The following is a 26,105-nucleotide window of genomic DNA, read 5'->3' as shown; positions in this document are numbered from 1 at the left end:
GGGGGCCCTGGGCATCCCCTGGCATCCCCCGGCCCCCCGAGGAGCCACCTCGCCAGCTGCCGTTATATAACGCCCCGTAATCTCCTTACGGCCTCCGACGAGGCTCAGGGCCTCGAGCAGAGGCCAGAGATTACGGGCAGCAGCTGGAGCTGGCGGAGCCCTCGCTGGGGCTGGGGCTCCCCCTTGTCCCCTGTCCCCCTTGTCCCCTGGGTCTCCCCCTTGTCCCCCGGGGTTGGGGGACAGGGCTCTGCCAGCCCTGGCGCTCCCGGCACAGGGAAGGGGGGGGACAGGGCCAGGCTGGCCCCCAGCCCTCCCGGTATCCCTTCCCGCAGCCCCCCCCAGTGTCCCTGTCCCTGCCCCCGGGTTGGGCCCAGCTGCTGCGGGAGACGAGCTCCCGGCGGGCAGGTATTAGGGCAGGAGCCTTCTGCTTCGGAAGCAGATAATCCGTGGGGAATTGGCCGCAGGAAGCCTATTAAAACACACCACGAGGCACCCAGCTGGCGGCCCCCCGGGCGGGCACAGGGAATTAAACCGCACCTCACGCCACTGCCACCCCCCAGCTGGAGGGTCCGCACCAGGGCAGGGGCACAGCCCACTCCCCAGTGACCTGAATTCCCCACCCCACCCCCCCCCCAGGAAAGGAGACACAGCCCCGGGTGTTTCTCAGCGTCAGAGCTTTATTCCAGTGCAGGCATCGCCCCCAGCCTGGACAGGAGAGGCAAACTGGGAAGCGCCGCTGGGCTTGCAGGGGACATGGGATGCAGGACACAGTCCCCGAGCCACAGCTGAGGGCCACTGAGCAGCAGCAGCCCCTCGCTCCTGGGGGAAGGCACGGCCCCTGCGGGGTGTGGGTGAAGCGGATGGAGGTGCTGGGGGGGCTGGCTGCCTCCCCCCGGCATCCTCCTCCCCAGCCCCACTACTGGGGACCCACAGGTGGCCCCCACGATGCTCCCCATGCAGGGTAAAGCCCCCGGGAAGGATGAGGCCCCGTGTGAGCGGCTCTGAAGAGCCACATGCCCCCCGAATCCCATGTGGGAGCTACAGCTGGGCGCGGACGGACTGCAGCAACGCTTCCAGCTGCTTGTCCAGGGACAGCTCGTCCCCATCGTTGGTGATTACCCAGTCGAAGGCCACTCCCTGGTCCAGGCCGCACTCAGACTCGGCGTCATCCACCCCTGGGGAAGAGCAGAGCCCGCACCACAAGTCAGGATCCATCCCCTGGGGGAGGCACCGTGCAGCCTCACCCCCCGCCCGCTGCTCCGGAGCTTTATCCCGACCCTCCGGCTCCTGCACTCCGGGCACGGCAGTGGAGACAGGGGAGAGCCGTGCTGCAGGGCGCTGAGATGCACCGGGTTTGGCTGCGGTGTGATGGGAAGCAGCGTTCGCTCACCCGCCACGAAGACCCAGTTCCTCCTCTTCCTCGTCTCCTCGGAGGCCACGACCCGCACGGTCTGCACCGCGTCACCGTAGACGTCCCGGAACCACTCCACGTCCGAGAGGCGCCGCGTGTCGCTCACCACCTGCACCCAGGCTGCGTCAGCGGCCACCCTGCGCCCCCCGTGCTCCTCCCCGGCCCCACTCACCCACACTGGCTGCTCCACCCCCTCCACCACCGTCCTGCAGAAGAAGCCGGGGTCAGCACGGCGCTTCTCCTCGCCCCAGCGGATCATGTCCTGCCGGTACGTCTCCTTGTAGGCGCTGGCGTCCAGGAGCCGCTGGAAGTCCAGGCCATGCTCCTGCAGGGAGAGGGTGTGAGCAGGGCACGGCCCTTGTCATGGGGCATGGCATGGCAAAGCTCGGCACGGCGTGATGCGGTGCAGCGTAGCACAGCACAGCACAGCTCAGCATGGCATGGCACGGCACAGCATAACATGGCACAGCTCAGCATGGGATGGCATGGCACAGCGTAACATGGCACGGTGTGGTGCAGCATGGCATGGCACAGCATAACATGGCACAGTGTGGTGTAGCATGGCATGGTGTAATATGGCACGGCATGGTGCAGCATGGCATGGCACAGCACAGCTCGGCACGGCACAGCATAACATGGCATGGCGTGGCACAGCATGGCATGGCACTGCACAGCATAACACGGCACAGCTCAGCATGGCATGACACGGCGTAATATGGCACGGCGTGGTGCAGCATGGCATAGCACAGTGTAACATGGCATGGCGTGGTGCAGCATGGCACAGCTCAGCATAACATGGCACATTGTGGCGTGGCACAGCACATCGTAATATGGCATGGAGTAACATGGCATGGTGTGGTGCAGTATAGCATGGCACAGCTCAGCACGGCACAGCACAGTGTAACATGGCACAGCTCAGCATGGCATGGCACGGCATAACACAGCACGGCGTGCCGCAGCATGGCACAGCACAGCACAGATCAGCATGGCACGGCACAGCATAACAAGGCACGGCACAGCGTAACATGGTACGGCGTGCTGTAGCATGGCATGGCATGGCACAGCTCAGCATGGTATGGCAAGGCATGGCGTAACACGGCACGGTGTGGTGCAGCACGGCACAGCTCAGCACGGCCCAGCTCAGCACGGCGGATCCCGGCGGATCCCGGCGGATCCCGGCCCAGCTAACCCCGACGCGGCACGGCCCGGCCCGGCCCGCCCGGTACCTCGGCGTAGCGCTCCTTGAGCGGCGCGGAGAGGCGCAGCACGCAGCACACGGCGGGGCCCAGCCTGCGGGACAGCGATCAGCGGGACGGGACCCGGGGCTCCGCCCGCGGCCCCCCCCCCTCCCCCCGGCCCGGTACCGGCTGCGGAGCTGCTCGGCCACGAAGTCCTTGCCCGACTTCCTCTTGCCGCTCAGCAGCAGCACGGCGCGGGGCGCCGCCATCCCGGCACGGCCCCCCCCGCGCGGCACGCAGGTGGTACGGCCCGGGGGGCGGGGCTATGATGGCTCCGCCCCCCTGTGGGTTTGGCCCCGCCCCCGGGTGGGGACGGCCCAGCCCCCGTGCGGGCCCCCCCGCGCTATAGCGCCCCCTGCAGGGCGCCGCGGGGAGGGGCGGGCGGCACCCCGAAATCGGGGGTACCCCAAAACCAGGGGACACCCCAAAACCGAGAAGGGTTACCTCATAACTTGGGGGGGGGCACCTCAAAACCGGGGGCACCCTAAAACCCAGGGGGGGTTTCCCCAAAATTGGGGGGGCACCGCACCCAGCCCCCCTACACCCTCACTCCCCACACCCAGTCCTGACCCCCCAACGCCTCTTTCTTCTTCCCAGCACCCCATTTCCCCCCCCAGCACCCCCCCAGCACCCCATTCTGCCCCACGCATCCCCGCCAGCACCCCTCTTTCCCTTCCCAGCACCCCCCTTCCCCCCCAGCACCCCCCTTTGCCCCCAGCACCCCCTTTTCTCCCCCAGCACCCTATTCCCACCCCCGCACCCCCATTCCCCCCCCAGCACCCCATATCGCCCCAAGCATCCCCCACCCCCCCCAGCATCCCTATTTCCCTTCCCAGCACCCCCATTCCCCCCCCAGCACCCCCATTCCCCCCCCAACCCCCACTCCCCCCCCAGCACCCCCGCTCCCTCCTGACACCCCCTTTTCCCTGTCCCCCCCCCCCGCACCCCAGCACCCCCGTTCCCTCCTGACACCCCCTTTTCCCTGCCCCCCCCCCCCCCCGCACCCCATTCCGCCCCCCCAAGCACCAGACCCGGCGGTGCCCAGCGGTGACTTTATTGCCCCCCCAGCAGTGCAGCATCACACAGTGCAGTGACTCGGGGGCCCGCGGCCCCCACAGGGCACAAGGCAGCCCCCAGACCCCAACCACGGCCCAGGGGAGCCCCCCCGGGGCCGTTGTGCCGGACAAAGGCTGGCAGCGGGGTGCCCCCCCCACGCGCACCACGGCTCTATCTGCCCCCCCCGTGCTGCCGCCAGGCTTTCCGGCCCCGCTCCTTCCCGGTGGAGCTGCAAGAGAAGAGGGGCAGTGGTGAGGGGGTCCCGGGCCCGACCCCCCCAAAACCTCCCCCAGGCCCCCCGTGCCCCCCCATCCCGCTCACCCGCCGCCGTCCCCGGCGTAGTGCCGCCGCACGAAGTCCTCGAAGCCGTCGGCCGCCTCCTCGTCGCCCCCCTCGCGCCGCGCCAGCTCCTCCAGCATCTCCTCCACATCGTCCACGAAGTCCACGAAGCGCAGGCGGTCGTGAGCGAAGGTGCCGTCGGCCCCGAAGGCGCCCTCCAGCCGCGCCGCCAGCCCCCCGAAGTGGCCCCCCCAGCCCAGGCGCCCCATGAAGCCCTCCAGCAGCTGCAGGAACTGCGTCTTCTGCACGGGCTCCAGCGCGGCGCCCAGCACCTCCCGGCCCTCCTTGCGGGCACAGTCGGCCACCCCGGCGCAGCCCTGGGGCGCCCGGTAATGGCTCAGCGGGGGCAGCTCGCGGGGGCCGTGGGACGATTTCCCCCTGGCTTTGCCCGCCTTGTGCTCCCGCAGGGGCCGGGGCTCCTTCCCGTGCCCGTGGGGTTTGCCCTGCTCCTTCCTCTCCCAGCCCCCCCGCTCGTGGGGACCCTCTCCGGCGCCGTGCCGCTTGTGCCGCCGGCTCTCCTTCTTGTCCGCTTTGAACGGCTTCTTCCAGGGCCCGGGGAAGGGCCGGGCCCCCTCCGTCTCCAGCTCGCGGCCCAGGCGCTCCTCCAGGGCGCTCAACTGCTCCGGGAGCCGCTCGAGCCCCCCCGAGCCCCGCGCTTGCTCCAGGGCGGCTGCCAGCTCCTGCCGCACCCACGCCAGCAAGCCGCGGTGCCCGGCCCCCTCCCGCCTGGCCGCGTCCTCCCTGCGGGCTGCGCCCCCCGGGCCGTGGGGCTGCTCCGCTGCCGGCTCCCCGGGCTCGGCTTGGTGGGGCTGGGGGCTGCCCGGGACCCCCGCAGCCTGCAGGCGCCGCAGCTCGGCCCGGGCGGCTCGGAGCGCCTCGGTTTCCCGCTGCAGCGCCGCACGGAGCTGCTCGTTCTCTGCAGCCAGGCTCTGCTGCTGCGCCCCGGCCGCCGCCGCCGCCCCCTCGCTCTTCTGCAGCAGGGCCTGCAGCTCTTCCTTGTGGGCCTGGGGCGGGGGGGAAGGGAGCGGGGGGGGGCTGTGAGGGCGCGGGGTGGTGCCAGGGGGCAGCGTCCCCAGGGCACGCGCTGCGCACCCACCTGCAGCTCAGCCTGCATGAGCCGGATGTCCTGGTTCTCCTTGGCCAGCTTGTCCAGGAGGAGGCTGACGGACTGCACGCTCTGGGGGTCCGCGGCGGCCGGCGGCGGGGGCTGCTGCACCAAATCCTGGGGGAGAGGAAGGATGCGGCCCCTGGAGGTGCTGAGGGAGCGGCTTCCCCTCTGCCAGCTCGGGGGGGGGGGGGGGGGGGAAGGTGCTGAACCCCGCCCCGCGCCCCTCTCCTTACACTCCCGTCCGCAGGCACCGGCGCCTCCTGCTCCGTGTCGGCCAGGTCGCGGCTCACCACGGCGTCCACGGGGCCTGGGGAGGAACCGCATGGGGACGTCCGAGCGCGTCCAGGCTGCCCCACCGGGCACGACAGGCCAAGCCCCTCCGCGCTCACCGTCTGCCGGGTCGTAGAAGCCCCCTGGGGAGAGGAAGGGACAATGAGGGGGACATCGGGCTCCCCATCCCGCCTCCCGCCCTGCCCCGGGACCCACGACTCACCGGAGATGAGCAGCAGCGCCACGGCCGCCAGCGCCAGCGCGCCCAGCAGGTACTTGCTGGTGCTGAGCCCGTCCTCGTCGCCGCCATCCTGCGTCCCCCGGCGCAGGGCAGGCCCCGGAGGGGGGGGCCCGGCACGGGGCTCGGGGACCTGCCGCCTCCGCAGCCCCTCGGCATCATCATCGCTGCTGGTGCAGCTCCCCTCCTCCGCTGGTGGCCCTGGGGGGGGGGGACGGGGACCTCCAGGGAGCGCCCGCACCCCGGCGGCGCCGGCGCGGACCTGGCGTGCTCCCGGTCTGACCTGCTCTGGGGGTGTCCGGGCAGGGGCCCCGCTCTGCCGCCGCATCGGGCTCCTCGTGCTCCCAGCTCTGCACTGCGCTGGGCTCCGCGGGGCCGGCCGCGGTGGGCACCGCCTCGGCACCCGGCTCCGGCCGCTCCTCCAGGTCCTGGGGACGCGGGCGCTGGGGTCTCACACATCTGCATGCAGCAGGACCCCAGCCCCACCGCTCCCCCTGCCCTCCCCCCCCCCCGTGCTTACCCCGACCTCAGGGCACGGCGTTTGGCCCGGGAAGGCTCCGCTGCCGCCGTCGCCAGCTGGGGAGAGGCAGAGGCCGGCGGTGAGCAGGCTCCCCGCGCCCTGGCACCGGGGACCGCCGCGGCTGTCCCGTTTTCGTACCCATGGCCGCGTCCTGGGCGCTCTCCTCCTCCGCTTCTTCATCCTCAGCCCCGCGGGAGGCCGCATCCTGCTCCGGGCCCACCGTGTCCACGGGCAGCCCCTGGGACAAGGGGCAGCAGCTGGCACCCGCAGCCTCCCCTCATCCCCCCCCGGCCCCGGGGCGTCCCCGGCCCCTCACCTCGGTGCCCGCCAGCACCCAGCTGCCGTCCGAGTCCCGCAAGTCCGATTTCTCCGCCATGCTCCCGCCTGCGGACAGCGCTGACCCCCCTGCGAGGAGACGGACGGACAGACGGACGGAGGGACGGGCAGACGGACGGGCAGACAGACCTCACCCCCGTCCCCACTCCTGATTTGCCTGGCAAAGCGAGTTTAGGAGCGGGAGCAAAGGGCGGCCCGGTGCTGCACCGCGGTCCCCGCACCGGGTGGGATGCCACAGCCGGGCACCCCCGGTGGCATCGGGATCCGGGGGGGGCTCCTCCGGTGGAAGGGGGGGGGAACCGAGTCCTCGCCTTGCCCGGTGCCGGGAGCACAGCAGGACCGAGGACGGGGCGCAGCGGTCACGGCGGCGGTGCCCGGGGATTCTGCACATTCCCGGCACAGCTGCGGAGGCGCCGCTCACCCCCCCCCCGAGACCCCCCCGCGACCCTCCCCAGGGCCCCCCCCCGGGCTGGCACTGGCCCGGGGGCGGCGGGACCGAGACGTGGGAACCCCCCGCGGGGCGGGAGGCTCCCGGAGGGGACGGGGCTGGACGCGGCCCGGGGAGCGCTACCGACACCCCCCCCGCTCCCCCCCCTCCGGTGCCGCCCCCCCCCGGGCCGCCACCAGCCGGCCCCGCGGGGTATTTTTAGCCGCGGTGATGCCGCCCGGCAGGTGCACGGGGACGCGGCGAGCCCGGGGCCCGGCAGGCACCGAGCGGCGGCACCCGCCGCAGTATTTAGGGCACCCCCCCCCCCCGCCTTCCACCGGAGCCGCGCCCCGGGGCTCCCCGGAACCGGGGCGCGGGGGGGGAACGGGGCGGGACACGGAGCGGGGCCGTGCCCCGGGGGCGATGCCCGCTCAAACCTCCCGTGCCCGCGGCACCGATCGTGGCCCGGGACGCGCGCTCCGCTCCCCGGGGGATGGGACCGGGAAGGGACCGGGAAGGGACCGGGAAGGGACCGGGGAGGGACCGGGAAGGGACCGGGGAGGGACCGGGGGAGGACCGGGGGCAGCTCGGGGCGATGCCGCTTGGCCGGCAGGACGCGGGGCGGGCGGTACCTGGAGCCGCTCGGGGCGCAGCTCGGCCCGGTCCCGGCCGTAACTTTCCGCCGGTGCCGGTCGCCGCCCTCGGGACGGGCGCGCACGTGACGCGCGCAGCCAATGGCGGCGGGGCGGGCACCGGGGGGGGGGGAACGGGGGCGGGGGGGGGAGGAACCGGAGCAGAGCAGACACGGACACGGCGGTTTCAGAGTTTTATAGCGACGATACAAAAGTTTCCATGAACGCTCCGCTAAAACGGAAAGGGGGGGGGGGGGGGGGCGGGATCTCCGCGGGCACAAAGCTGGAGGGGAGGGGCACCGGGACCGCACGGAGGAAGGCGGGGGGGGCACGTTTCCCCCCGGGGCACCCGTGCCAGCAGGCAGAGCCCACCGGGGGGGAGGGGGCAGGGAAGCTTCAGCCCCCAAGCACCAGCACGACGGAGCCCCCCCCCCCCCCCCGAGGGAGCCCCCCCGGGGGCGCACACCGGCACAGCCAGAGCCCCCCCGTGCATCCTGGCGGGGGCCCCCCGGCGCCATCCCGCACTCACGAGTCCGATGGCTACAAAAAGGGGGGGTTTGGTCCTAAAACTGCGCGGGGAGCTGTACAAGGCGGGGAGGGGGGGGTTGCGGGGGGGGCGGCTCAGCCGTCGTTGGCGGCCACCAGCTGCCCCATGCCCTCGCGGACGTACACCGACTGGATCTCCTTCGTCTTCAGGCAGAAGTCGCAGGCCCAGACGGCCGAGGCCTCGGTGGTGAGCAGCCCGTAGGCGTTCTCCGTCATGCCCGTGCACTCGCGGTGGAACCACTTCTGGCAGGAGGCCTCGCACAGGATGGCGTCCTGGTCGTCGTTCACCTCGTTGCGGCACGCCCCGCATGGGTACACCAAGCCCGGGGGCGGCTGGTGCCCCGAGCCACCGGCCGCCTTGCCGGGGGGCGGCAGGCTGTTGGTCTCGGGGGTGCCGCCGCCGCGGCCGGCGCTGGGGGGGGCGAAGCTGGGCTGCGCCCCGTTAACGGCAGCCGGGGAGCCCGAGTGCTGCTCCTGGGGGAAGGTGCTGGGAGGGGGGTTCAGGTTCTTACCCCCCTCCTCGCCGCCGGCGGGGAAGCCGGGGTCCGCCCCGGGGAAAGGGCTGGCGTTGGGGGGCAGGGGGGGCATGTTCTGCCCAGGGCGCTGCAGGGGGGACTGTCCGAAGAGGTTGCCGGGCTGGCCGAAGCGCTGAGCCATGGCCGGCCCGCCGGGGGGGTTGAGGGCTGGCCCGGGGCCCATGTCTCCCCGGGGGGGCTGCCCCATGGTGGGCGAGATCATGGGCCCGAAGCCCCCGACGGGCCCCTGCATGAGCTGCCCCGTGGGGGGGCTGAAGTTCTGTCCGAGGGGCTGCCCGAAGGGCTGCCCGGGGAAGCTCATGGCCCCGGGCTGCACGTAGCCGGGGTTCTGGGGGGGCATGCCGAAGGCCGGGCCCATCTGCCCGGGGGCGAAGGGCGGTGGCGGCGGCTGCCTCCGCAGGGGCTGCGGCCCCCCGCCGTAACCGGGGGGCACCTGCGGCGCCATCCCCCCCTGCACGCGGAAGCTGCCGAAGGGCACGGGGCTGCCCAGGAACGGGGCCGCCGCCGCCGCCGCGCCCACCTTGGGGGGGCCGAAGTCGTCCTCGAAGGGATTGGAGGCCACCAGGTGATCCACCATGGGCGTGGGCGGCGGGGCGAACTCCGACAGGTGCGAGTAGGCCGGGCCCTGCGGGGGGAGGGCGGCGGGTCACGGCCCGGCTCCGGTAACGGCTCCGGTAACGGCACCGGGGCGGGCTGGGGGGTGGGTGGGGGGCACAGTCCCGGCCCTACCTGCGTGTTGGATTTCCGCCGCTTCTTCTCGGGGCTCTTCATCTGCAGCCCTGCGGGGAGAGGCGGCGCCGTCAACCCCGGTTACCGCCCGGCCCCGGTTCAACCGGCGGCCCCGGTCCCGCCCCGCTCTCTCACCTGCCTTCCCCTGCTTCCTGCCGGGCCCGCCGGCGGCGGCGCTGCCCGCGGGGTGCGGGCCCCCCCCCGGCGGGGGCGGCGGTGCCGGGACGCCTCCCTCCAGCTTCTCGCCGTGCGGCGCCGCCATCGCCTCACAGCCGGCCCGGCGCCGCCATGGCCCCGCCGCGCTCCGCCGCACGGCCGGAAGCGGAAGCCGCGGGCGCGCGCGCGGGGCCAATCGGGGCGCGGGGGCGGGGCGAGGGGCGCCTGGCGGAGCGGGACAAACCATGTGCGGGGCAACGGGGGGGGGCGGGCGTGGGACGGTCCATGAGTAGGGGTGGGGGAGGAAGGGAGGAACCATGTGCGGGGCGCGCGGGGGTGGCGGGAGGAACCACGTGACGGGCACGGGGGGGAGCAGGTTGCATGGGGAGGGAGGGGGGGGTGCAGGGGCCCGGCTGCTGTTGGCCCCCCTGAGCCCCAGCGCTCGCCGCCCAGCCCCGGTGCTCGCCCCCCGGCCCGTTACTCGCCCCCCCAAGCCCTGATGCTCACCCCCTAAGCCCCACTGGCCCTGGTGCTCGCCCCCCAGCCCCGCTGTTTGCCCCCCCAGCCCGTTACTCGCCCCCCCAGCCCCACTGCTCGCCCCCCCAAGCCCTGATGCTCGCCCCCTAAGCCCCACTGTTTGCCCCCCCAGCCCCGGTACTCACTCCCCCAAGCCCACTGCTCACCCCTCAGCCCCGGTGCTCGCCCCCCCAGCCCCAGTGCTTAGCCCCCAGGCCTGGTGCTCACCCCCCAAGCCCCACTCTTTGCCCCCCCGCCCCTGCTGCTCGCCCCCCCAGCCCCGCTGCTGGCCCCCCCCCAGCCCCAGCACAGCACCACGGCCTAGAGAAATACCAACTTTAATACCGCCCGCCGGTTCCTTTGGTTATAGCGGGGCCGGGGCAGGGCTGCGCTTTGGCTTCAGGGAACGAGGTGCATGCGGCAGGGCCCGGCCACCCCCCCCCTCCCCAGCCCCCCGGGGAGGGTGCCCGGGAAGGGGCTCGGCGGGGCCCGGAGGGGGCTCGGGGCCGTCGCCCCCCCGCCTGGCTGCATTGCATAAGAGTGTGGGACCTGCGGGGTCAAGGCACAGTTAACACGTAAAGTGATCGGGTACATTCGGTGCGCGGCCGCCCGGCCTTGTGCTTGGGGAGCGCAGGGCCCAGCCCTGGGGAGGCCCCCGGCCGGACCCCCCCTGGGGCTGGCGGGACGAGGGGCTGAGGGCCCGTGCCCCCCGTGGGTGAGCACGAGGGCGGCCGCGGTCGCACCACGCTGCGGCGATACCGCCCGGGGCCAGGCTTTGGTTTGAGCTGAGCTGCTGTGCAAAGGCTGGAGCTGGGGGGGAGGCAGGGGCTTTGGCAACGACAGCCCCCCGCCCTGCAGGCAGCTCCCACCACGCTGCCCCCGCGGCTGCCAGCTCCACGTGGCGGACGGGGCCGGGGCCGTCCCCATCCCCAGGCAGTCCGAGCCCAGTCCCGGGCAGGGCACCCGGCTGCGAGTCCAAGCGCTCCCCCCTGGGGCAGGGAGCAGGGCCGGGGGGGGGCCCGCGCACCAGGGCCCCCGGGCGCTCACAGTCTCCTTTCCACAGGCTGCTGCAGGCACATCTCGCTGCCAGCCGAGATGATGGGCAGGTGATTGTCCATGTGGTAGCTGATGAGGTGGCTGACGCTCTCGAAGCGATGATCTTTTGTCCGCACCTGCGGGGAGCGGCGCTCAGAAAACCGCAGCTGCCCCCAGGAGGACAAAGCCACGAGCCCCCCGTGCGTTGCTGTGCCCGCTCCATCCCCCAAATCCAGCCCCAAGGTGCCCCCCCCCGAGGGGCAGCGGGAAGCCCAACGCCCTGGGGGCTCCCGTAAATCGCAGGGGGTGCGGGACCCCCGGGACTTTGGGGTTGCAGGGACTCACCACTCCTTCGGGATCGACGAGCAGCAGGTGCTTGGGCTGCCCGCCCTGCAAGCCAGTCAGCACGTACTGGCCCGGGGTGGTGGTGCTCTCCCGCACCAGGAAGTCTCCGTTCACCTTCAGCAGCTTCTCGGCCTCCTTGCGGTTCATCTTCCCGTGGTACCAGGGCTCCCGGCGCAGCTGCTCCTCCATGGAGGCCACCACCTGGGCCGGCGGCAGGCTCACCGGCACGGCGGGGGGGACGCGCAGGGCATCCTCAAAGGGCTCTGCGGGGAAAGGAGCGGGGCCATCGCTCGCCTCGCACCCAGAGCAGACCCCAACAGCCCGGGCACGACCGCGGCTGCCATCCCATTTGGGGGGTTGGACCCGGCGATCTCTCGAGGTCCCTTCCAGCCCCTACAATTCCGATCCCACTCACTCATGTCGAAAAGGTCCCGCTGGGCGCTGCCGTTGGCCGTCGCGGGGGCGCCAGCAGCTGACGCCTGGCGCGCCTTGTCCACGTTCTGCACGTTCACGTAGGACGGGTCATCAAACAGGTCCGTGCGGCCGGACGCGCCTGCTGCAGCCGGGTATTTCTCTCTCCCTGCTGCAAAGAGCACAAAAAGTCAGCGGGGCTCCAGCCTGCCTTGGCCCCAGCACCAGCGCTCGATGCTGGAGCGGTTCGGGGTGCAGGAGAGCAGGACGGGGACAGCCACGTCCCCCGCATTACCCTGGGCAGGAGCGTGCTGCTTCCGGGGGTCGTACTCCCCACCAGACGTCTGGCCGATGGGCTGCAGAGAGAGGCACACGGTGAGCGAGCCCAGGGGGTCCCGACATGCCCCCAGTCCCCACCCCGGGCTGCGAGAGGTGCTGGAGACGCACGCCGCGGACTCTGTGCTGGAATAACCCCGAGCGAGCAGCCCACAGCTCCACCGGGGTCCCCACGTCTCCCTCGTAATGCGGAATCTCCCCCCGAGCACCCCGCGGAGACGTGCCCCAGGCCTTACCAGAGTGGCCCCCAGGTGGTTGGGGGTCTGCGCAGCCCCCTCCCGCAGCCGCATGTCCACGACCCCCCCGATGGGAGGCTCCTTGCCGGGGAAGTCGTTGTAGTACTGGTGGTCTGGGGCTGGTTCCTCCTCCTCCTCATCCCAGGCAGAGCCGTCGAACCCCGCCATCCTGGGGGGGGCACGGCGCAGCTCAGCAGCCGACAGCAGCCAGGGAAGCATCCCTGCGCCGCCACCGAGAGATGTGACACCTCCCTTCCTACCTGTCGTGGGGCGTCACCAGCTTCGGGGGGTTCTTCAGGTACTGCTTGAAGCGCAGCTCGAAGGCCTGCCCGATGGTGCTGATCACATCCTGCGCCAAGCCTTCAGGGCACTCCAGGATATGGCAGGCTGGGAAGGGAACAGTGGAGCGGGGGCGTGGAACCTCAGCGTTAAGTCCTCCACCCCTTGAACCCACCCTGTGCACCCCAGAGCTTCCCTGCGGGGGTCCCAGTCCCTCCCTGCGGGGGTCCCAGTCCCCCCCCGCCCCACCGAGCTGCACCCAAACACCCACGAAATGGGGCTCTGGCCTCTGGGGCACCCGGCAGCGGTCTCACCTCTCTGGTTGACGGGATCTTTGGCAACGTAGGCGACATACTCAGCGGTGTCCTGCGGGAGAGACGGAGCTGGTGAGACAGGGCTGCCGGGGACCACGGTGCCCTGAGACTTTAGGGACAGGGCAGCGGAGCCCTGTCCCGTGCCAGGGGTCAGGACCCAGCACAGATGGGGGGCCGCCGTACTCACCGGGTCTCCGCCAGAAGCGAAGGAGATGGACTGCATGTGATGGTTGGCAATGATCTGCAAGGCACACGGGTCGTTGGCTGCAGCTCCTCGGCGCCCAGCCTCAGCTGGCGCCTCCTGCCTGCCACGTTCCCCCTGGGGCTGGGGCTCGCGAGCTCGGGGGGCCCTGATTATGAGCCACAGGCCACCAGAGGAGAGCCAAGACACCCCCGGAGCTACCAAAAGCCAGGTCAAGGCCAGAAGCCTGGCTCCAGGCTGGCTGGAGATCCTGCAGAGTATCGCTCAGATCTCTTTGCCCCCAGCAACGGGTGAGCCAGGCCCTTCGGACCAGGAGGAGCTGGGCGCTCAGCAAGGCCCTACACCCACCGAGGTGTCCCTGTGGAGGCTGGGGACATCCCCTGCCCCCCAGCAGGGCCCGGAGGGGACACGACGACCCCTGCCCATTTGAAGCCAGCCGCCCGGCCCCTGGCCCCTTCCTGCTCTCACCTGCTTGCAGTCGGAGGCCATGAGGTTGAGGCTGCTGGTGGAGATGGTCAGGGTGATGGGCATGCCGGCGAACTTCAGGTTGCTCTTCCCCAGGATGGAGTTCAGGGAGCGGCCGCAGGGCTGGGGGCAGGCGGCAGCGTTAGGAACGGGGCTCCTGGGCCCGGAGCCTCGTCCCCCAGCAGGGGCGGCCAGCTCGCCCTCCCCACGGGGGCGACGAGAGCCCCGGGTGCCCGGCCCAGCACCGGCGGCCGGGCTGAGGTCCAGCCCTCGGCCACAGGCAGCCCGAGCCCGCCGGCAGCTCTCCTGGCCCAGCCTCACCTTCCTCCTCCTCACGGCTCCCTTGGCACCGGGCACAGCCTCGCACACCAGGCCGATCGCCTCCCTGCGGGGAGCGCAGCGGGATGTCAGTCTGGGCCCGGGGGCCCCCCACTTCGTCCCCCCACCCACCCCAGCACAGGGACGAGGCGGCGGCGGGGCGGCTCTGCGCTCACCGCCACGTCCGCAGGGTGGAGGACGAGGGAATCAGCGCAGGAGGGACGGGGTTAAGCGAGGAACACAGAAAGGGAAGCCCTCGGGCAGCGCCGACTGGCTCCCGGACAAGGCTGGGGCAGGGGAAGAGCTCGGTTAATATTTGATGGGGTCGCAGGAGCGCTTCCTGCCTGGCCAAGCCCATTGACAGGCGCATCGATCCGCCGGGCAGCTGCCTCCACGGCTGCAGACAGCCTGGCCACCACCTACGGACCCACCCCGGGGCAGCCCCAAGCCCCCCCCCCCAGCCCAGCAGAGCCCCCCCGGCCCAGCAGAGCCCCCCGCGCGGACGCAGGGCTCACCTGGTGACCTGGGTCCTGGTGTTGAAATCCAAAGCCCTCATGGACTGGAGGACTTCCACGCAGCCCATGTACTGGCAGGGGACAGCGGGGTCAGCCCAGAACGCCCCGAGCTTCGCCCCCCACGCGGCCCACGAGCAGGGAGGGGAACGGGGACGGGTCCCCGCGCCACCCGCCACGCGGGGGCGACCCCCGCAGGACACCCGCCGCCCACCTCCCACCCGCGAGCAGCGCGCCGGGAGCTCCCCGGAAGCCCGCCGTGCCCCTTCGTGCCCCGCAGCCCGGCCCCGGCACTCACCCTGACATGGTAGGAGACCCCCGGGCCCATGACCTTGTCGTCCGGGTGCAGCCAGCCGCGCGTGGGCTTATTGACAAAGCTGCCGTGGCGGGTCCATTCATCACCGCCCAGCTGGCCGCCTTCCACCCGCGTCTTCTTCCCGCAGCTCAGCTTGTTCATATCCTGGGAACAGACAGCGACAGGTCCCGCTGAATCGGGGCCGCCGGCTCCTCCCGGTGCCGGTGCGAGCGTCCCGGCCGGTCCGGGCTCCCCCGGGCTCCCGGGCTCCTTGAGGCTGGCAGCCGAGGAGCCCCGCAGGCTGAGCAGGTTGGCGGGGTTCGAGAGCTTCAGGTTGGCCATTTTGGGGAAGAAGGAGCAGAGGGTGGTGGGGCTGTCCTCCGACTCGGACGAGAGCTCCCCGAGAGGCAGCATGGGGCTGAGGGAGGAGGACGACAGGGAGCCAGGCAGCGACCGCGTGCCCGCGAGGGACTCCACGGGGGAGGCCGGGGCCCCCCCGCCGCCCGCCGCCTCCTCCAGGGAGGAGACGGACTCATTCCGCAGGTGGCTGTATTTGCTCTTCTGCAGGAGATCCATTCCGGAGAGAGGCGAGAAGGGCTGGCAGGCGCCCACCCCGCGCGGCACGGCTCACAGAGGCCCCATCGGCCGTCCGAGCGCCTACAGCCGCCGCGAAGCCGCCCCCGAGCGCAAGCCTCGGCCGAGCCCTCGCCAGCCCGGCATGGCTCGCGGGGAGAGCCGGCCCCGACGCGCCGCGGGGGCTGCCCAGCTCCACGCCGCCGCAGCCGATCGATGGCAATCGGCGTCAGCGAGGACGCACGGATCCGGCCAGATGGAGAGCAACCCCTGCTCCCGGAGCGGCGGGGAGGAAACGGGGCTGCGGCTACGCCCCGGGGCTGGGCGCCGTGCCGAACAGCCGGAGCGGGGGCTCAGCGTGCTCGGCCCCCAGCCTGGAGGTCCTCAAGCCCCGCAGCCCCGCGCTGCTCCCGAACCGGGCTGCCCACGAGTCCCATTGTCTTCGGTTGAGGCCCGATCCGGCCCCCTCTGCCCCGCGGACGGGTCCCAAACCGCTGCCCCTCCGCCCCTGGCGGCTCGCTCTGCCCCTGCGCTCCCCCCCAAGCAGTCGCCAGCAGCTAAGAGGAAATCAAAAGCATGAATATTTAAAGCCCTGAGACAAGGCAGCCACAGAGCGCATCCAAGCCCAGCCCAGCCCTGCTCCAAGCCCCGGCCAGGAGCGAACAAGGTCCTTCTGTGGTGGCCAGCGCTATGCAACCCACGTGCCGGCGGCAGGCAGCTGCCGTTGGCTCCCCGGGCTTTGCAGGGGGGAGCGCCGCCCGAGGACGGGGGGGCCGCGATGCCAGGACGCCTCCAGTGCTCGCTGGGGCCGCGGGGACGTCCAGTCCTTCGGCGGCACGGCTCCGGGCGCAGACCTTGCCCGGAGGAAGAGGAGGATGGCCGGGAGCAGGAATACAGGTGGGCTGCCCGGGGGTGGGCGCCGAGCCCCCAGGGAGAGGCCGGGCTCAGCGCGAGCCCCCGGCTGCAGCGCGGGGCCGGCGGGAGCTGCCGATGGCCGCTGCTCCCCGCATCGCGGCCGGCGCCGAGCGGCTGCTCCTCCCGGAGGAAAACGGGGCTGCCGGTAAGCTGCCGGTAAGCGGCAGGGCCGTGCTGACTCACGGGGAGCGGAGCGGGCTGTGCCCGCGCCGGGGCTGCGAGCGGGCTGGGGTGGCAGCGCAGGAGGGGCTCCCGGAGAGGGGTGGGGACCCAGCGAGTATCTGGAGCAGAAAAATCAAGGTCACAGGCGGAGCTAGCGGGAGCTGGGGAAAAGCAAGAGCGTGCCAGCGGCGCCGGGGCAAAGCTCACCCCCTTTCCGCGGCGGGGAGGCCGGGCGAAGCCCCTGTTTTCTGGTGGGGGCCGCTGGGTCTGCCCCGCTCCCCCTTCACCCCCACCTGATGCAGACCAGCAGGCGAACGGGGCCAGGAGGAGCCGGGAGCAACCCAACCACGCCACACGCGTCCACGCTCATCTCCGCGGCCTCGCCCTCCCCACGGGGCCACAGCTGCCCTTTCCAGCCCTCGGGGATGCAGCAGGGGCTTTCGGGCCCCTACGACCTGCCGCCGGGCGCCTGCTCCCCGCCACCACGCGGGCCGGGACGTTCCCAGGCGCCGCTTGCTTTGCAAAACCCAACGCCGAGCCAAATTCGGCCGAATCCAGCCCAAGGGAAGGGCTCTCCCGGCTCGGACCCAGCACGGCACCAGCGGCCTCGCGCCCCGCTTCCCGAACCCTGGCGCACCGCCACGCAGCCGGGGAAACGGAGGCCGGGCCGGAGCTGGAAATATCCTCCTGCGCAGGGCGCCCCGCCGCCGGCGTGTCCCGCGGCCCGCTCCCCGCTCCGAGCCCCCCACCTCGGCCGCCGCCGGTCCCGCGGGAGCCCGTGCCCAGCCGTCCCGCGGCGCGCTTCGTCCCCGCCTGGGGCCCCGCAGCCGCTCAGCGCCGTGACCTTCCCATGGCCGGCAGCGCGGCCGCTCCAAAGAAAGGCAGGAAGCCCGGGGCCGGGGAGCCAGGAAGCAGGGACCCGCCAGTCCCGCCGGGGGGAGCGGGGCTGGGCGGCGTTGAAGGGGCTCGGGGGGCCTGCGAGGAGCCGGGCGGCTCGGGGACGCGGGGCTGGGCGTCCCACCCGGCACGGCAGCCCCTGCGTTAAGCCCCGAGGGAAGCGCAGAGGGGCTGGGGTCTCCTGGAGCCGGCTGGGGAGGGGACCCCAAGAGGCCAGGCAGGCGGCAGGGCTGGGAGCGGCCGCGGCCCGCCGCTCAGACGGGGCTCTGCTTTTAGAAAACGGAATCGCTGCTGATTTTATCAGGACCTCCAGCATCGAGGCCGAGGCCAGATAGCGCACGTGATCCCAACTGGCACCGGCTGGCCATGAGACATATTGCTGCTGCCAGCCCTCGCAGACAAACACCTCGTCTGCAACGGCTCCGCGGGCCCAAGGAGGCAGAGAGCCCCCCCAGGGGCCGCAGAGACCCCCCCAAGGGGCCGCGGAGCACCGAAGGCAGACCGAGACGTGCGCAGCCCCACGAACAGCTCCTGCCCCTGCAGCGGAGGACGCGGGGAGCCGCCAGAACCACCGCCCCCGAGGAGCTGGCGGGGACACGTCCCGGCCGAGCCGCTCCTCGTGCCCGGGAAGCGAGGGGACGCGCCGGCTCGGCCAGACCCCGCGTGCTGCTGTGTGCTTGGGGACCTCACGCACGGCACGCAGCAGGACGAGAAGCAGAGAGGGGTCGCAGCCTCCAAACCGGGACCGAGCCCGCCGCCCCGAGCAAAGCCCAAGCCCGTATTTTCCCCGGGCGCCGAGCGGCGCGGCTCCGCTCGGGGCCCCGCCGCTGGGCCAGCGCCCGACATCCTCCCAGGAAACGCAAACCGGGAGCTGAGTCAGAGAGCTGGAACACGCGCGGGGTTTGGCAAGGAATCGCGGCGAGGCGCACGCAGCCGCGCGCGCAGACACGGGCCGCCCGCCGCCGCACGTACGCACCTCAGCGGCGCAGGGCGGGCCGGAGACCCCCTCGGTCCGAAAGCAGCGGCGGTGGAGCCCTCCCCGTCCCCCGTCCTCCTGCAGCACGGGGCGAGAGCAAAGAGAAAAGGCTGACCGCCAGCCTACGGCTGCGTTTTCCCCCCCAGATATCGCTCCAACGTCACGCAGCGGCGACGCGGCCCTCCTCTCTGCCGTCCCCGCGGCCTCCTGGGGACGGGGGAAGGCCGGCGGGGGCCCGGCGGGGAGGGAGAGGAGGCAGGGCCCGCCACCGAAGCCACCTAGCCCTCCACCGAAGCCCCGAGCGCCGGCCGGCCTTACCACGTACTCCATCGGCGGCGGAGGGCAGGGAACGGAAAGGCAGAGCCCCTCTCGTCTGGCCGTCCCACCTGCGGTTCGGGGACAAACAGGGAGTTAGCCGGCCCGGCCCCGGGCCGCGTGAGGTGGCCCCGCCGCCGAGAGGCAGCCCCTGCTCCTTGGAATCGCCGCGTCCCGAGCTGGAAGGGACCCGCGGGGGTCAGCGAGTCCGGCTCCTCGCTGGCCGCAGGCGGACGGGGCTGCGACGCTGCCGAGGCGTGGGGCAGGGACCTGCGAGGCGTCCTCCTTCCCGACGGCCCCGTCCCGGGACACCACCGGGAATGGGGGGGGGGCACGAGGCCGAGCTGGGCACGGACCGGGCTCCGTTCAGACCTTGCCCACCAGTAAAAGGAGCTGGGAGCCGCACAGGGCAGCTCCCCAAACCAAAAGCGCCCCGTTTTCGGTGGCTCTGTGCCGTGAGACGAGCGCCGGAGCTGATCCCTAAGGCCCTGAAGCTGCCAGGTCCCCAAAAAAGCACCAAGAGGGCCGCAAGGAGGGGGAGCGAGCAGGGCCCCCCCGCTCCTGCCCACGTCCCCCCCTCCCCCAGGGCTGCGGCCCCGGGAGCGAGCGGAACGGGAGCCGGTGTTCGGAAGGAGCAGAGGAAAGGGGCCACGGGCAGCGAGGGGAGCCGGGGAACGGGGGGGGGGGGGGGGGGAAGCGGGAGCGGCACCGAGAGCCCCGGGCCGGGGCGGAGCAGGGCAGCGCTTCCCGGATTTACTTCCTCGAAGCCATCGCGCCCTTATCTGGGGCCGGCCAAGGCAGCACGATAAGCGGGGCCGCCCGGCGGGCATGGCACCCGGGCAGGGCGCAGCCGCCCCCGCGGGGCCGCCGGTAACGGCACCGCCTCCCGAGGCCCCTTCGTGCCGCGGGGGTAACGGCGGCGACGGGAGGGCCCCAGAGGGAAGGAACGGGGCTCAGACAGCGGCGGCGAGAAGCAGCCCTAAAACCGGCACCGGGAGCACCGGGCCGCCTGGGGAGGCCACCCCGGTGCCCCGCCGTGCCCGCACGCCCCCCAGAAAGTTGCGAGGGGGCACGGCCGCGGCCGCCCCGGTCCCAGTCCCGGGGGAACGGCGGCGCCTCGTGAGCCACGGGGGCCTCTGGGGTTTACCGGGTTACCTTCCACACCCAGAACCGAGTGATTTTAACCCAAAACAGGAAGGCGCGGGGTCACGAAGGCCTTCGGGGGCAAGCGTCCACCAGGCCCACACCGGACCCGTCCCCCAAGTCCCCCCAAAGCCCCGGGGCTGAGCCAGGCCGGGGGCACGGCGGTGGGACACGGGGGGGCCTCGGGGCCCAGTGTCGCCGGTTTGGGGCCCGGAGCGAGCCCCCCGCGGGTCCCTGCAGCGCTGCCCGTGCCGGTGACACACGGCCCTCGACCTGCCCGCAGCACCGGGGGCCCGGGACACGCGGGAGGGGTGCGGAGGCGACCGGCGGGGCCGTCCCCAGCCCCCCCACGCCGCCGTAGTAACACCGGACGGTCCCCACCGGGCGTGCAGTGGCACCGGGGAGGGGCACCCGGGCCCGCTGCTCGCTCCCCGCGGCCCGCCGAGGCGGAACCGGCGCGGGTGGGGCAGAACCGGAGAGAACGGCACCGGGACCGGCACCAGGAACGGCCGCACTCCCCCGCGGGGCACAGCCCGGTGGCGGCCGGCGGGCGGTCGGAGGGCGGCTGGCGGGCGGCAGGGGGCGGGGCCCCCCCCCCAGCCTCAAGGCCCCGCCCGGTGCCCCCGGGGCCTGCCCGCCCCGGGAGCCCGCCCGCGGCCTGCGCGGCCACCGGGGGCCCTCCACGGCCCGGTCCCGCGGGCTGCGCTCACCGGGGCACCATGGGTCTCGCGCGGGTCTCGCGCCGGCCTCCTCCGCTCCCGGCAGCCGCGGCGCCCGCACCGAGCGCCCCTCCCGCCCCGCCCCCCGCCGCCCCGCCACTCACTTCCGGCCCCCGCCCCTCCGGCACGGCCTCGCCGCGCCCCCGTCACGTGACGCGCCCGCGCGCGCGCGTTCTCTCTCCCCCGGGGGCCCGCGGGCGGGCCCGGAGCCGCGCGGAAGGGGGGGGAGGGAGGAGGAGGGGCGGGGCGTCCCGCGTCGCAGCCAATCGGCTGCCGCGCCGCGCGGCCCGCCCCGGCAGCGCCGCCCAATAGGAGCGCGGGGCGGCGGCGTTTGAAAGCGGCCCCCGGGGTTGGGGGGGGGGAGGGGAGCCAACGGCCCGGCGGGGCGCTGAGGAGAGGAGAGGGGCGCGGCGGGGGCTGCCGGGAAGGGGGCGGACCGCGGGCCGGCGGGCGGCATGGCGCACAAGCAGATCTACTACTCGGACAAGTACGACGACGAGGAGTTCGAGTACCGGTGAGCGGCGGCGGGCCGGTAACCGGGGGTGGGGAGGGGAGGGGGCGGGGCACGTAACGGCTCCCGGTAACGCCTCCCCCTGGGGGAGAGGGGGCCCGGGAGGGGGGAGACTGAGAGGGAGGGAGGGGAGGGGCGGGGCGGAAGGGGGGCGGCGGGGGAGTACCGGGACGGGACGGGGCGATGGGGGGGGGAGGGGGGAGCCCCGGTTGGGAGGGCCGGGAAGGGGCGGGGGGCGGCGGGGGAGCACCGGGAGGGAGGGAGGGGGGGACGGGGGGCGGCGGGGGAGCTCCGGGAGAGGCAGACGGGATGGGGCCGGGGGCGGCGGGGGAGCCCCGGGGGCGGCGGAGGGGCCCCGGAGGGGGGGGGAGGGGGACGGGGAGGGGGGGAGCCCCGGAGGTAGGGGAGGGATGGGGGAGGGGGGCACGGGGCGGCGGGGGAGCCCCGGGGAAGGTGGGGGAGCCCCGGTGGCGGGGGGGAGCACCGGGGAAGGTGGAGGGGGGGACCGGAGGGGAGCCCCGGGGGCGGGGGGGGACACCGGGGAGGGGGCCCCGGGGGTAGGGGGGGGACGAGGAGGGGAGGTTCAGAGCGGCAGGGGAGCCCCAGGGGCGGCAGAGGAGCCCCAGAGGGACGGGAGGGGACCGGGGGGAGCCCCGGGGACGGCCGTGCCCCCCGCCGTCCCGGTGTGAGCCCCCCCCGTGGGCGCCGCAGGCACGTGATGCTGCCCAAGGACATCGCCAAGCTGGTGCCCAAGACCCACCTCATGTCCGAGTCGGAGTGGCGCAACCTGGGCGTGCAGCAGAGCCAGGGCTGGGTGCACTACATGATCCACGAGCCAGGTAAGGCCCGCGGGGGCCGTCCCGGGGGGCTGCGCGCCCTTGGGCCGGCCGCGCCGCTCACCGCTGTCCCCGCAGAGCCGCACATCCTCCTCTTCCGACGGCCGCTGCCCAAGAAGCCGGAGAAGTGAGCGGCGCCGCCGCCGGCCGGGCCACCCAAGCACCTTCCTGCTCCTCTCCTGCACCCCCGGCCCCCAGGAGCCCCCCCCAACGCGCCCGCCCGGCGGCCCCGTGCCCACCCCCCACCCCCCCCCGCGGGGTCTCGCCCTGCCCGGCCGGGGCCGAGCCGCTGGGTGCCCGTGACCCACGGTGCCGTCGGGGCACCCGCGGCGGCTCGGCCCCGTGCCGCGGGGCTGGGGCTCTCCAAAGCTTCAATAAAAGGACGTTCGGGAGCTGCCGTGTGCTGTCGGTGTACTGGGGGGGTGGATGGGGGGGTCCCGGTACCGGGAGCATCCCACCAGGGGGCTGCCGGTGGGTCCCCGGTGCCCCGGGGGGGGCTTCCCGGTGGGGCATTGCCCTTCCCTGGGGGGCTGGGGGGGAGGGGTGGGGGCTCCTGGGGCCCGGTTGGGGGCAACGGGAGGGAGGAGGGGGCGGGGGGGGGACCCGGTGACCGGGGGAGGCGGGGGAGGGGCACGCGCCGCCGGGCCGGGCGGGCTCAAGTCCGGGGGGAGGGCGGGGGGGATCGGCCCCCCCCGCCCCGCAGCCATGGTTCCGTCTCCCCTCGTCCAATCGGAGCTCGCAGCGCCCCTTGACGTACACCTCCGCTGGCCAATCAGAGCGGGGGGCGGCTGCGCGGCCTTTCCCGGTGCACCGGGGCCGGGCCCATGCGGGCGGCGGCGGCGGCGGGGGGGGCGCGGCTGGGGGCGCTGCTGCGGGCCCGGCGGGACGCGGCCTGCCGAGCCATGGCCGGGCCGCGCCCCGCCGCCACCGCCGGGATCATCGTCATCGGGGACGAGATCCTCAAGGTGCGGCCGGGAGCCGGGGCGGGACCGGGCACCGGGGGGGAACGGGAACCTGGGGGGGGGGCGCTCCCGGTGTATCGGGCACGCTCCTAGTGTAAGGGTCATGTTCCCGGTGTACCGCGTGCGCTCCCAGTGTAATGGGTGCGTTCCCGGTGTAAGGGGCATGCTCCTGGTAACAGGCACACTCCCGGTGTACCGGGTGTGCTCCCGGTGTACCGGGCATGTTCCCAGTGTAACAAGCGTGCTCCCGGTGTAAGGGTCTTGTTCCTGGTGTACCGGGCATGTACCCAGTGTACTGGGCGCGCTCCCGGTGTAATGGACGTGTTCTTGGTGTGACGGGCGCGCTCCCGGTGTACCGGGCGCATTCCCGGTGTACCGGGCGCATTCCCGGTGTACTGGGCGCATTCCCGGTGTAACGGGCGTGCCCCCGCAGGGCCACACGCAGGACACGAACTCCTTCTTCATGTGCCGGCGGCTGCGCGCCCTGGGCGTGCGCGTGGCCCGCGTCTCGGTGGTGCCCGACGAGGTGGGGGCCATCGCAGGTGAGGTGGCCGCCTTCGCCGCCCGCTTCACCTTCGTGCTCACCTCGGGCGGCGTCGGCCCCACGCACGACGACGTCACCTTCGAGGCCGTGGCCAAGGCGTTCGGCGAGCGCGTGGTCCCGCACCCGGAGCTGGCGGCGCTGGTGCACGACGTCTTCGGCGAGACGGCCGCGCGGCGCCCGGCCATGAAGCTGGCGCGCGTCCCTGAGTCCTCGTGCCTCCACTACGGCACCGACCGGCGCACCGGCGGCGCCTTCAAGTACCCGCTGGTCAGCGTGCGCAACGTCTATATCTTCCCCGGCATCCCCGCGCTGATGGAGCGCGCCCTGGACGGCCTGAGCCACCTGTTCCGCAGCGAGCAGACCCGCTTCCACTCGCGGGCCGTCTACGTGGCGGCCGACGAGGTGCTCATTGCGCCCGCGCTGGACCAGGCCGACGCCGCCTTCCGGGGCCGCGTGAGCCTGGGCTCCTACCCGGACTGGGCCAGCAACTACTACCGCGTGAAGCTGACGCTGGACTCGGAGTCGGAGCAACACCTGGAGGAAGCGCACCGCTTCCTGATGGAGAAGCTGCCGCCGGGTGTAGTGGTGCCGCTGGTGGCGGACCCCGTGTCGCCGGCGGCCACCGAGGTGTACGGCCTGGCGGAGTCAGGTACCTCGTGTACAGGCCCTCGTGCTGCTCCCACACGGCCCCCGTAGCCCGGGCAGGCCCCGAGGGGCCGGGGCAGCGGGAAGGGCGGCCCGGGAGCAGAACTGGCTGCGGGCTGTGCGGGGCCTTCCCGTCCCGTCCCCTTCCTGGGCCGGGGGATCGGCACCGTTAGTCTCCCAGCCCCAGGGTGCTGTGTCTGGGGACGAAATGAGCCCCGAGGAGGGAGCTGGGCCCTGGGGCTGAGCCGAGGCGGCGTGGCCCTGGGCAGGCAGCAGTGCCTGCAGGCACCGAGTGTCCCCTCCCAGCAGGCTCGGCCCTGGGACAGAAGGTGGCAGCAGCACTGCGGACCATCGAGGAGGCTTTGGACCGCTACAGCCTGGCCCAGCTCTGCGTCGGCTTCAACGGGGGCAAGGACTGCACGGCCTTGCTGCACCTTGTCCATGCTGCCCTGGAGAGGTACCCAGCTGCGGGGCTGCCCCGGCACAGCCTGGGGCAGGGTCACGGGGGTCCCCCAGCCCTCGGCCGGGGCTCCGGGGCTCTCCTCTGCCCTCGGCTGGGGCAGTGAGCGGATCGCTGGGGCCCGCCTTGTGGGGACTGCGTGGCTGCCCTGCCTCGAGTCTCCATCCGCTGGGGCCCATCAGTGACAGGTCTCTCCCCAGGCGGTACCCGGAGAGGCAGGAGAAGCTGCAGGTGCTCTACATCCGCACCGTGTCCCCCTTCCCTGAACTGGAGCAGTTCATCCAGGCGACCGTCCAGAGGTACGGGATGGAGAGGGGCCGGTCCTCGGGGCAGGGGACGGGCGGCGCCTCCCGCAGCCCGGCTGGCAGCTGCCCGTCCTGCCCACCAGGTACAAGATCCAGCTGTGCACCGTGGAGGGCTCCATCCGGGAGGCCCTGGTGGCCCTGAAGGAGCAGCAGCCGCAGCTGGAGGCTGTCCTGATGGGCACGCGGCGGACGGACCCCTACTCGCGCACCCTGACGCCCATGTGCATGACGGACCCCGACTGGCCCCAGTACATGCGGGTGAACCCCTTGCTGGTGCGTGGCCTCAGCTGCCTCTGCCTGCGCGGGGGACAGGGGCAGGGCCGTTTGAAGCGGTGGGGAGGGAGCAGCATTAATCCGTCCTCATCCCTGGGGGCTTTTCTCCCCAGTTTCCCCTCTCCCCTTGGCATCTCCTGCCCTGCTGCCCAGCCGTGGGCCCCTTTCACTGCAGCCTGGTGCCGGCAGGCAGGGCATGTTCCTGCCTGCTGGCTTTTGTCACATTTGGGGACGTGCCGGGAGGGACGGGCGCGCTCTGGGGCTGCGGGCAGGGGGCTGTGGATTCCCACAGGGGCCGGCTGCCCCCTGTGTGCTCCGGGCCGGGGTGAGCTGGCTTCCCTGGGGATGAAGGGGCTGCCCGCACCAGCCTGCAGCGATCCCTGCGCCATTCTGCCCGCAGGACTGGACGTACAGGGACATCTGGGAGTTCTTGCGCAAGCTCTTCGTCCCCTACTGCATCCTCTACGACAAGGGGTGAGTGCTGGGAGCTGCCCTCCCTGCTTGGCACGGCGGTGCCCTGCTGGAGGAGGACAGAGCATCGGGCGGCGCTCCTGGGGCCGCTCGCAGCCACACCGGCCCTTCGCAGCTACACGTCCCTGGGGAGCATGGCCAACACGACGAAGAACCCGGCGCTGCGCTACACCGATGCCCGGGGCCGTGAGAGCTACCGGCCCGCTTACGAGCTGGAAAACGAGGAGGACGAGCGCACGTCCCGGCAGTGAGAGCCTGTGGGCTGTGCTCGGGGGAAGCTGCGCCGAGACCGCCGCCTGCGGGGTCTCCGGCGGGTGTCCCTGGCCCCGCCGGGGACAGCGCTGAATAAACCTGCTGAGTGCCGGCGCTGAATAAAGCTGCTGTGCTCAGCCTGTGCTCCACGTCTCGTGCGGCCTTGGCTCTGCTGGTCCCCCCAGGCCCTGCGGGGCTCCAGTGGGAGCGCGAAGCGGGCTGAGGCCGGCTCTGCCCGAACAAAAGGGTCCCCGGGCAGTGCCCCCTCCCCGTGCACGTCACCGCGGCGGCTTTTGAAGCGCAGAGAATGGAGCAGGTTCCAGCGCTTGCCCTGGGGGCC

General features: G+C 73.1%; 6 protein-coding genes and 1 long non-coding RNA gene across 15 annotated transcripts; 3 read left to right on the top strand and 4 right to left on the bottom strand.

Annotated features, from left to right (window-relative positions):
* Nucleotides 1–657: 657 nt before the first annotated feature.
* Nucleotides 658–2,931, bottom strand: PMVK (phosphomevalonate kinase). Its single transcript, XM_083813669.1, has 5 exons — nucleotides 2,776–2,931; nucleotides 2,638–2,701; nucleotides 1,584–1,736; nucleotides 1,391–1,520; nucleotides 658–1,175 (listed from the first exon to the last, which is right to left on the bottom strand). Exons 1-5 carry the CDS (start codon nucleotides 2,856–2,858, stop codon nucleotides 1,039–1,041), a joined length of 567 nt encoding a protein of 188 aa, XP_083669795.1. The 5' UTR covers nucleotides 2,859–2,931; the 3' UTR covers nucleotides 658–1,038.
* A 756-nt stretch (nucleotides 2,932–3,687) lies between these two features.
* On the bottom strand, nucleotides 3,688–7,715 carry PBXIP1 (PBX homeobox interacting protein 1). Of its 2 annotated transcripts, none has more exons than XM_083813623.1 (11): nucleotides 7,576–7,715; nucleotides 6,497–6,585; nucleotides 6,319–6,418; nucleotides 6,181–6,236; nucleotides 5,944–6,088; nucleotides 5,646–5,861; nucleotides 5,542–5,565; nucleotides 5,386–5,459; nucleotides 5,141–5,266; nucleotides 4,027–5,048; nucleotides 3,688–3,934 (listed from the first exon to the last, which is right to left on the bottom strand). In XM_083813623.1, the coding sequence occupies exons 2-11, from the start codon at nucleotides 6,554–6,556 to the stop codon at nucleotides 3,877–3,879; spliced, it is 1,881 nt and encodes a 626-aa protein (XP_083669749.1). In that variant the 5' UTR covers nucleotides 6,557–6,585; nucleotides 7,576–7,715; the 3' UTR covers nucleotides 3,688–3,876. The 2 variants fall into 2 exon arrangements, with proteins under 2 accessions (XP_083669749.1, XP_083669748.1); XM_083813622.1 differs by having other exon boundaries at nucleotides 6,497–6,673; nucleotides 7,576–7,666.
* Nucleotides 7,716–7,757: 42 nt separating this feature from the next.
* On the bottom strand, nucleotides 7,758–9,722 carry PYGO2 (pygopus family PHD finger 2). The gene is made up of 3 exons (XM_083813624.1): nucleotides 9,522–9,722; nucleotides 9,387–9,436; nucleotides 7,758–9,282 (listed from the first exon to the last, which is right to left on the bottom strand). Exons 1-3 carry the CDS (start codon nucleotides 9,646–9,648, stop codon nucleotides 8,197–8,199), a joined length of 1,263 nt encoding a protein of 420 aa, XP_083669750.1. The 5' UTR covers nucleotides 9,649–9,722; the 3' UTR covers nucleotides 7,758–8,196.
* Nucleotides 9,723–10,380: 658 nt separating this feature from the next.
* On the bottom strand, nucleotides 10,381–20,701 carry SHC1 (SHC adaptor protein 1). Of its 6 annotated transcripts, XM_083813615.1 has the most exons (15): nucleotides 20,498–20,616; nucleotides 18,648–18,715; nucleotides 18,330–18,407; nucleotides 14,810–14,971; nucleotides 14,515–14,585; nucleotides 14,003–14,066; nucleotides 13,685–13,804; nucleotides 13,202–13,255; nucleotides 13,015–13,066; nucleotides 12,682–12,808; nucleotides 12,422–12,590; nucleotides 12,145–12,205; nucleotides 11,854–12,021; nucleotides 11,439–11,701; nucleotides 10,381–11,230 (listed from the first exon to the last, which is right to left on the bottom strand). In XM_083813615.1, exons 2-15 carry the CDS (start codon nucleotides 18,657–18,659, stop codon nucleotides 11,102–11,104), a joined length of 1,530 nt encoding a protein of 509 aa, XP_083669741.1. In that variant the 5' UTR covers nucleotides 18,660–18,715; nucleotides 20,498–20,616; the 3' UTR covers nucleotides 10,381–11,101. The 6 variants fall into 6 exon arrangements, with proteins under 6 accessions (XP_083669741.1, XP_083669742.1, XP_083669745.1 ...); XM_083813616.1 differs by lacking the exon at nucleotides 18,330–18,407; XM_083813619.1 differs by lacking the exons at nucleotides 18,330–18,407; nucleotides 18,648–18,715 and having other exon boundaries at nucleotides 20,611–20,701.
* LOC310887562 lies at nucleotides 16,136–19,072 on the top strand. Its single transcript, XR_014575749.1, has 2 exons — nucleotides 16,136–16,450; nucleotides 17,630–19,072. It is a non-coding gene; the product is annotated as an uncharacterized lncRNA (long non-coding RNA).
* Nucleotides 20,702–20,850: 149 nt separating the features above from the next.
* CKS1B (CDC28 protein kinase regulatory subunit 1B) lies at nucleotides 20,851–22,245 on the top strand. 2 transcript variants are annotated; one of them, XM_083813621.1, is made up of 3 exons: nucleotides 20,858–21,020; nucleotides 21,729–21,856; nucleotides 21,932–22,245. In XM_083813621.1, the coding sequence occupies exons 1-3, from the start codon at nucleotides 20,962–20,964 to the stop codon at nucleotides 21,982–21,984; spliced, it is 240 nt and encodes a 79-aa protein (XP_083669747.1). In that variant the 5' UTR covers nucleotides 20,858–20,961; the 3' UTR covers nucleotides 21,985–22,245. The 2 variants fall into 2 exon arrangements, with proteins under 2 accessions (XP_083669746.1, XP_083669747.1); XM_083813620.1 differs by having other exon boundaries at nucleotides 20,851–21,020; nucleotides 21,729–22,123.
* Nucleotides 22,246–22,654: 409 nt separating this feature from the next.
* Nucleotides 22,655–25,909, top strand: FLAD1 (flavin adenine dinucleotide synthetase 1). Of its 2 annotated transcripts, none has more exons than XM_083813644.1 (7): nucleotides 22,655–22,818; nucleotides 23,249–24,008; nucleotides 24,311–24,461; nucleotides 24,665–24,763; nucleotides 24,853–25,042; nucleotides 25,443–25,516; nucleotides 25,629–25,909. In XM_083813644.1, the coding sequence occupies exons 1-7, from the start codon at nucleotides 22,678–22,680 to the stop codon at nucleotides 25,762–25,764; spliced, it is 1,551 nt and encodes a 516-aa protein (XP_083669770.1). In that variant the 5' UTR covers nucleotides 22,655–22,677; the 3' UTR covers nucleotides 25,765–25,909. The 2 variants fall into 2 exon arrangements, with proteins under 2 accessions (XP_083669770.1, XP_083669771.1); XM_083813645.1 differs by having other exon boundaries at nucleotides 22,657–22,818; nucleotides 24,314–24,461.
* The last annotated feature ends 196 nt before the right edge of the window (nucleotides 25,910–26,105 follow it).

The sequence above is a fragment of the Anser anser genome (genome assembly GCF_964211835.1).
Source record: "Anser anser genome assembly, chromosome: 28".
NCBI classification, from domain to species: Eukaryota; Metazoa; Chordata; class Aves; order Anseriformes; family Anatidae; genus Anser; species Anser anser.
The sequence above is the reverse complement of the archived record's forward strand: the minus strand, read 5'-3'. Positions and strand labels throughout refer to the sequence as shown.

Coding starts and splice junctions, on each gene's coding strand:
- PMVK (XM_083813669.1), bottom strand. CDS start 2,858: ATGGCGGCGCCCCGCGCCGTGCTGCTGCTGAGCGGCAAGAGGAAGTCG. Junction 1,521..1,583: donor GGGTGGAGCAGCCAGTGTGG/GTGAGTGGGGCC, acceptor GCCTGGGTGCAG/GTGGTGAGCGACACGCGGCG. Junction 1,176..1,390: donor GAACTGGGTCTTCGTGGCGG/GTGAGCGAACGC, acceptor GCTCTTCCCCAG/GGGTGGATGACGCCGAGTCT.
- PBXIP1 (XM_083813623.1), bottom strand. CDS start 6,556: ATGGCGGAGAAATCGGACTTGCGGGACTCGGACGGCAGCTGGGTGCTG. Junction 5,566..5,645: donor GGCGCTGCTGCTCATCTCCG/GTGAGTCGTGGG, acceptor TCCTCTCCCCAG/GGGGCTTCTACGACCCGGCA. Junction 5,049..5,140: donor TCATGCAGGCTGAGCTGCAG/GTGGGTGCGCAG, acceptor CCCCCGCCCCAG/GCCCACAAGGAAGAGCTGCA.
- PYGO2 (XM_083813624.1), bottom strand. CDS start 9,648: ATGGCGGCGCCGCACGGCGAGAAGCTGGAGGGAGGCGTCCCGGCACCG. Junction 9,437..9,521: donor CAGGAAGCAGGGGAAGGCAG/GTGAGAGAGCGG, acceptor CTCTCCCCGCAG/GGCTGCAGATGAAGAGCCCC. Junction 9,283..9,386: donor GGCGGAAATCCAACACGCAG/GTAGGGCCGGGA, acceptor CTCCCCCCGCAG/GGCCCGGCCTACTCGCACCT.
- SHC1 (XM_083813614.1), bottom strand. CDS start 15,382: ATGGATCTCCTGCAGAAGAGCAAATACAGCCACCTGCGGAATGAGTCC. Junction 14,586..14,809: donor GGGTCTCCTACCATGTCAGG/GTGAGTGCCGGG, acceptor GTCCCCTGCCAG/TACATGGGCTGCGTGGAAGT. Junction 13,256..13,684: donor TGGCCTCCGACTGCAAGCAG/GTGAGAGCAGGA, acceptor TGTGCCTTGCAG/ATCATTGCCAACCATCACAT.
- CKS1B (XM_083813620.1), top strand. CDS start 20,962: ATGGCGCACAAGCAGATCTACTACTCGGACAAGTACGACGACGAGGAG. Junction 21,021..21,728: donor GACGAGGAGTTCGAGTACCG/GTGAGCGGCGGC, acceptor TGGGCGCCGCAG/GCACGTGATGCTGCCCAAGG.
- FLAD1 (XM_083813644.1), top strand. CDS start 22,678: ATGCGGGCGGCGGCGGCGGCGGGGGGGGCGCGGCTGGGGGCGCTGCTG. Junction 24,009..24,310: donor GTACGGCCTGGCGGAGTCAG/GTACCTCGTGTA, acceptor GTCCCCTCCCAG/CAGGCTCGGCCCTGGGACAG. Junction 25,043..25,442: donor TGCGGGTGAACCCCTTGCTG/GTGCGTGGCCTC, acceptor TTCTGCCCGCAG/GACTGGACGTACAGGGACAT.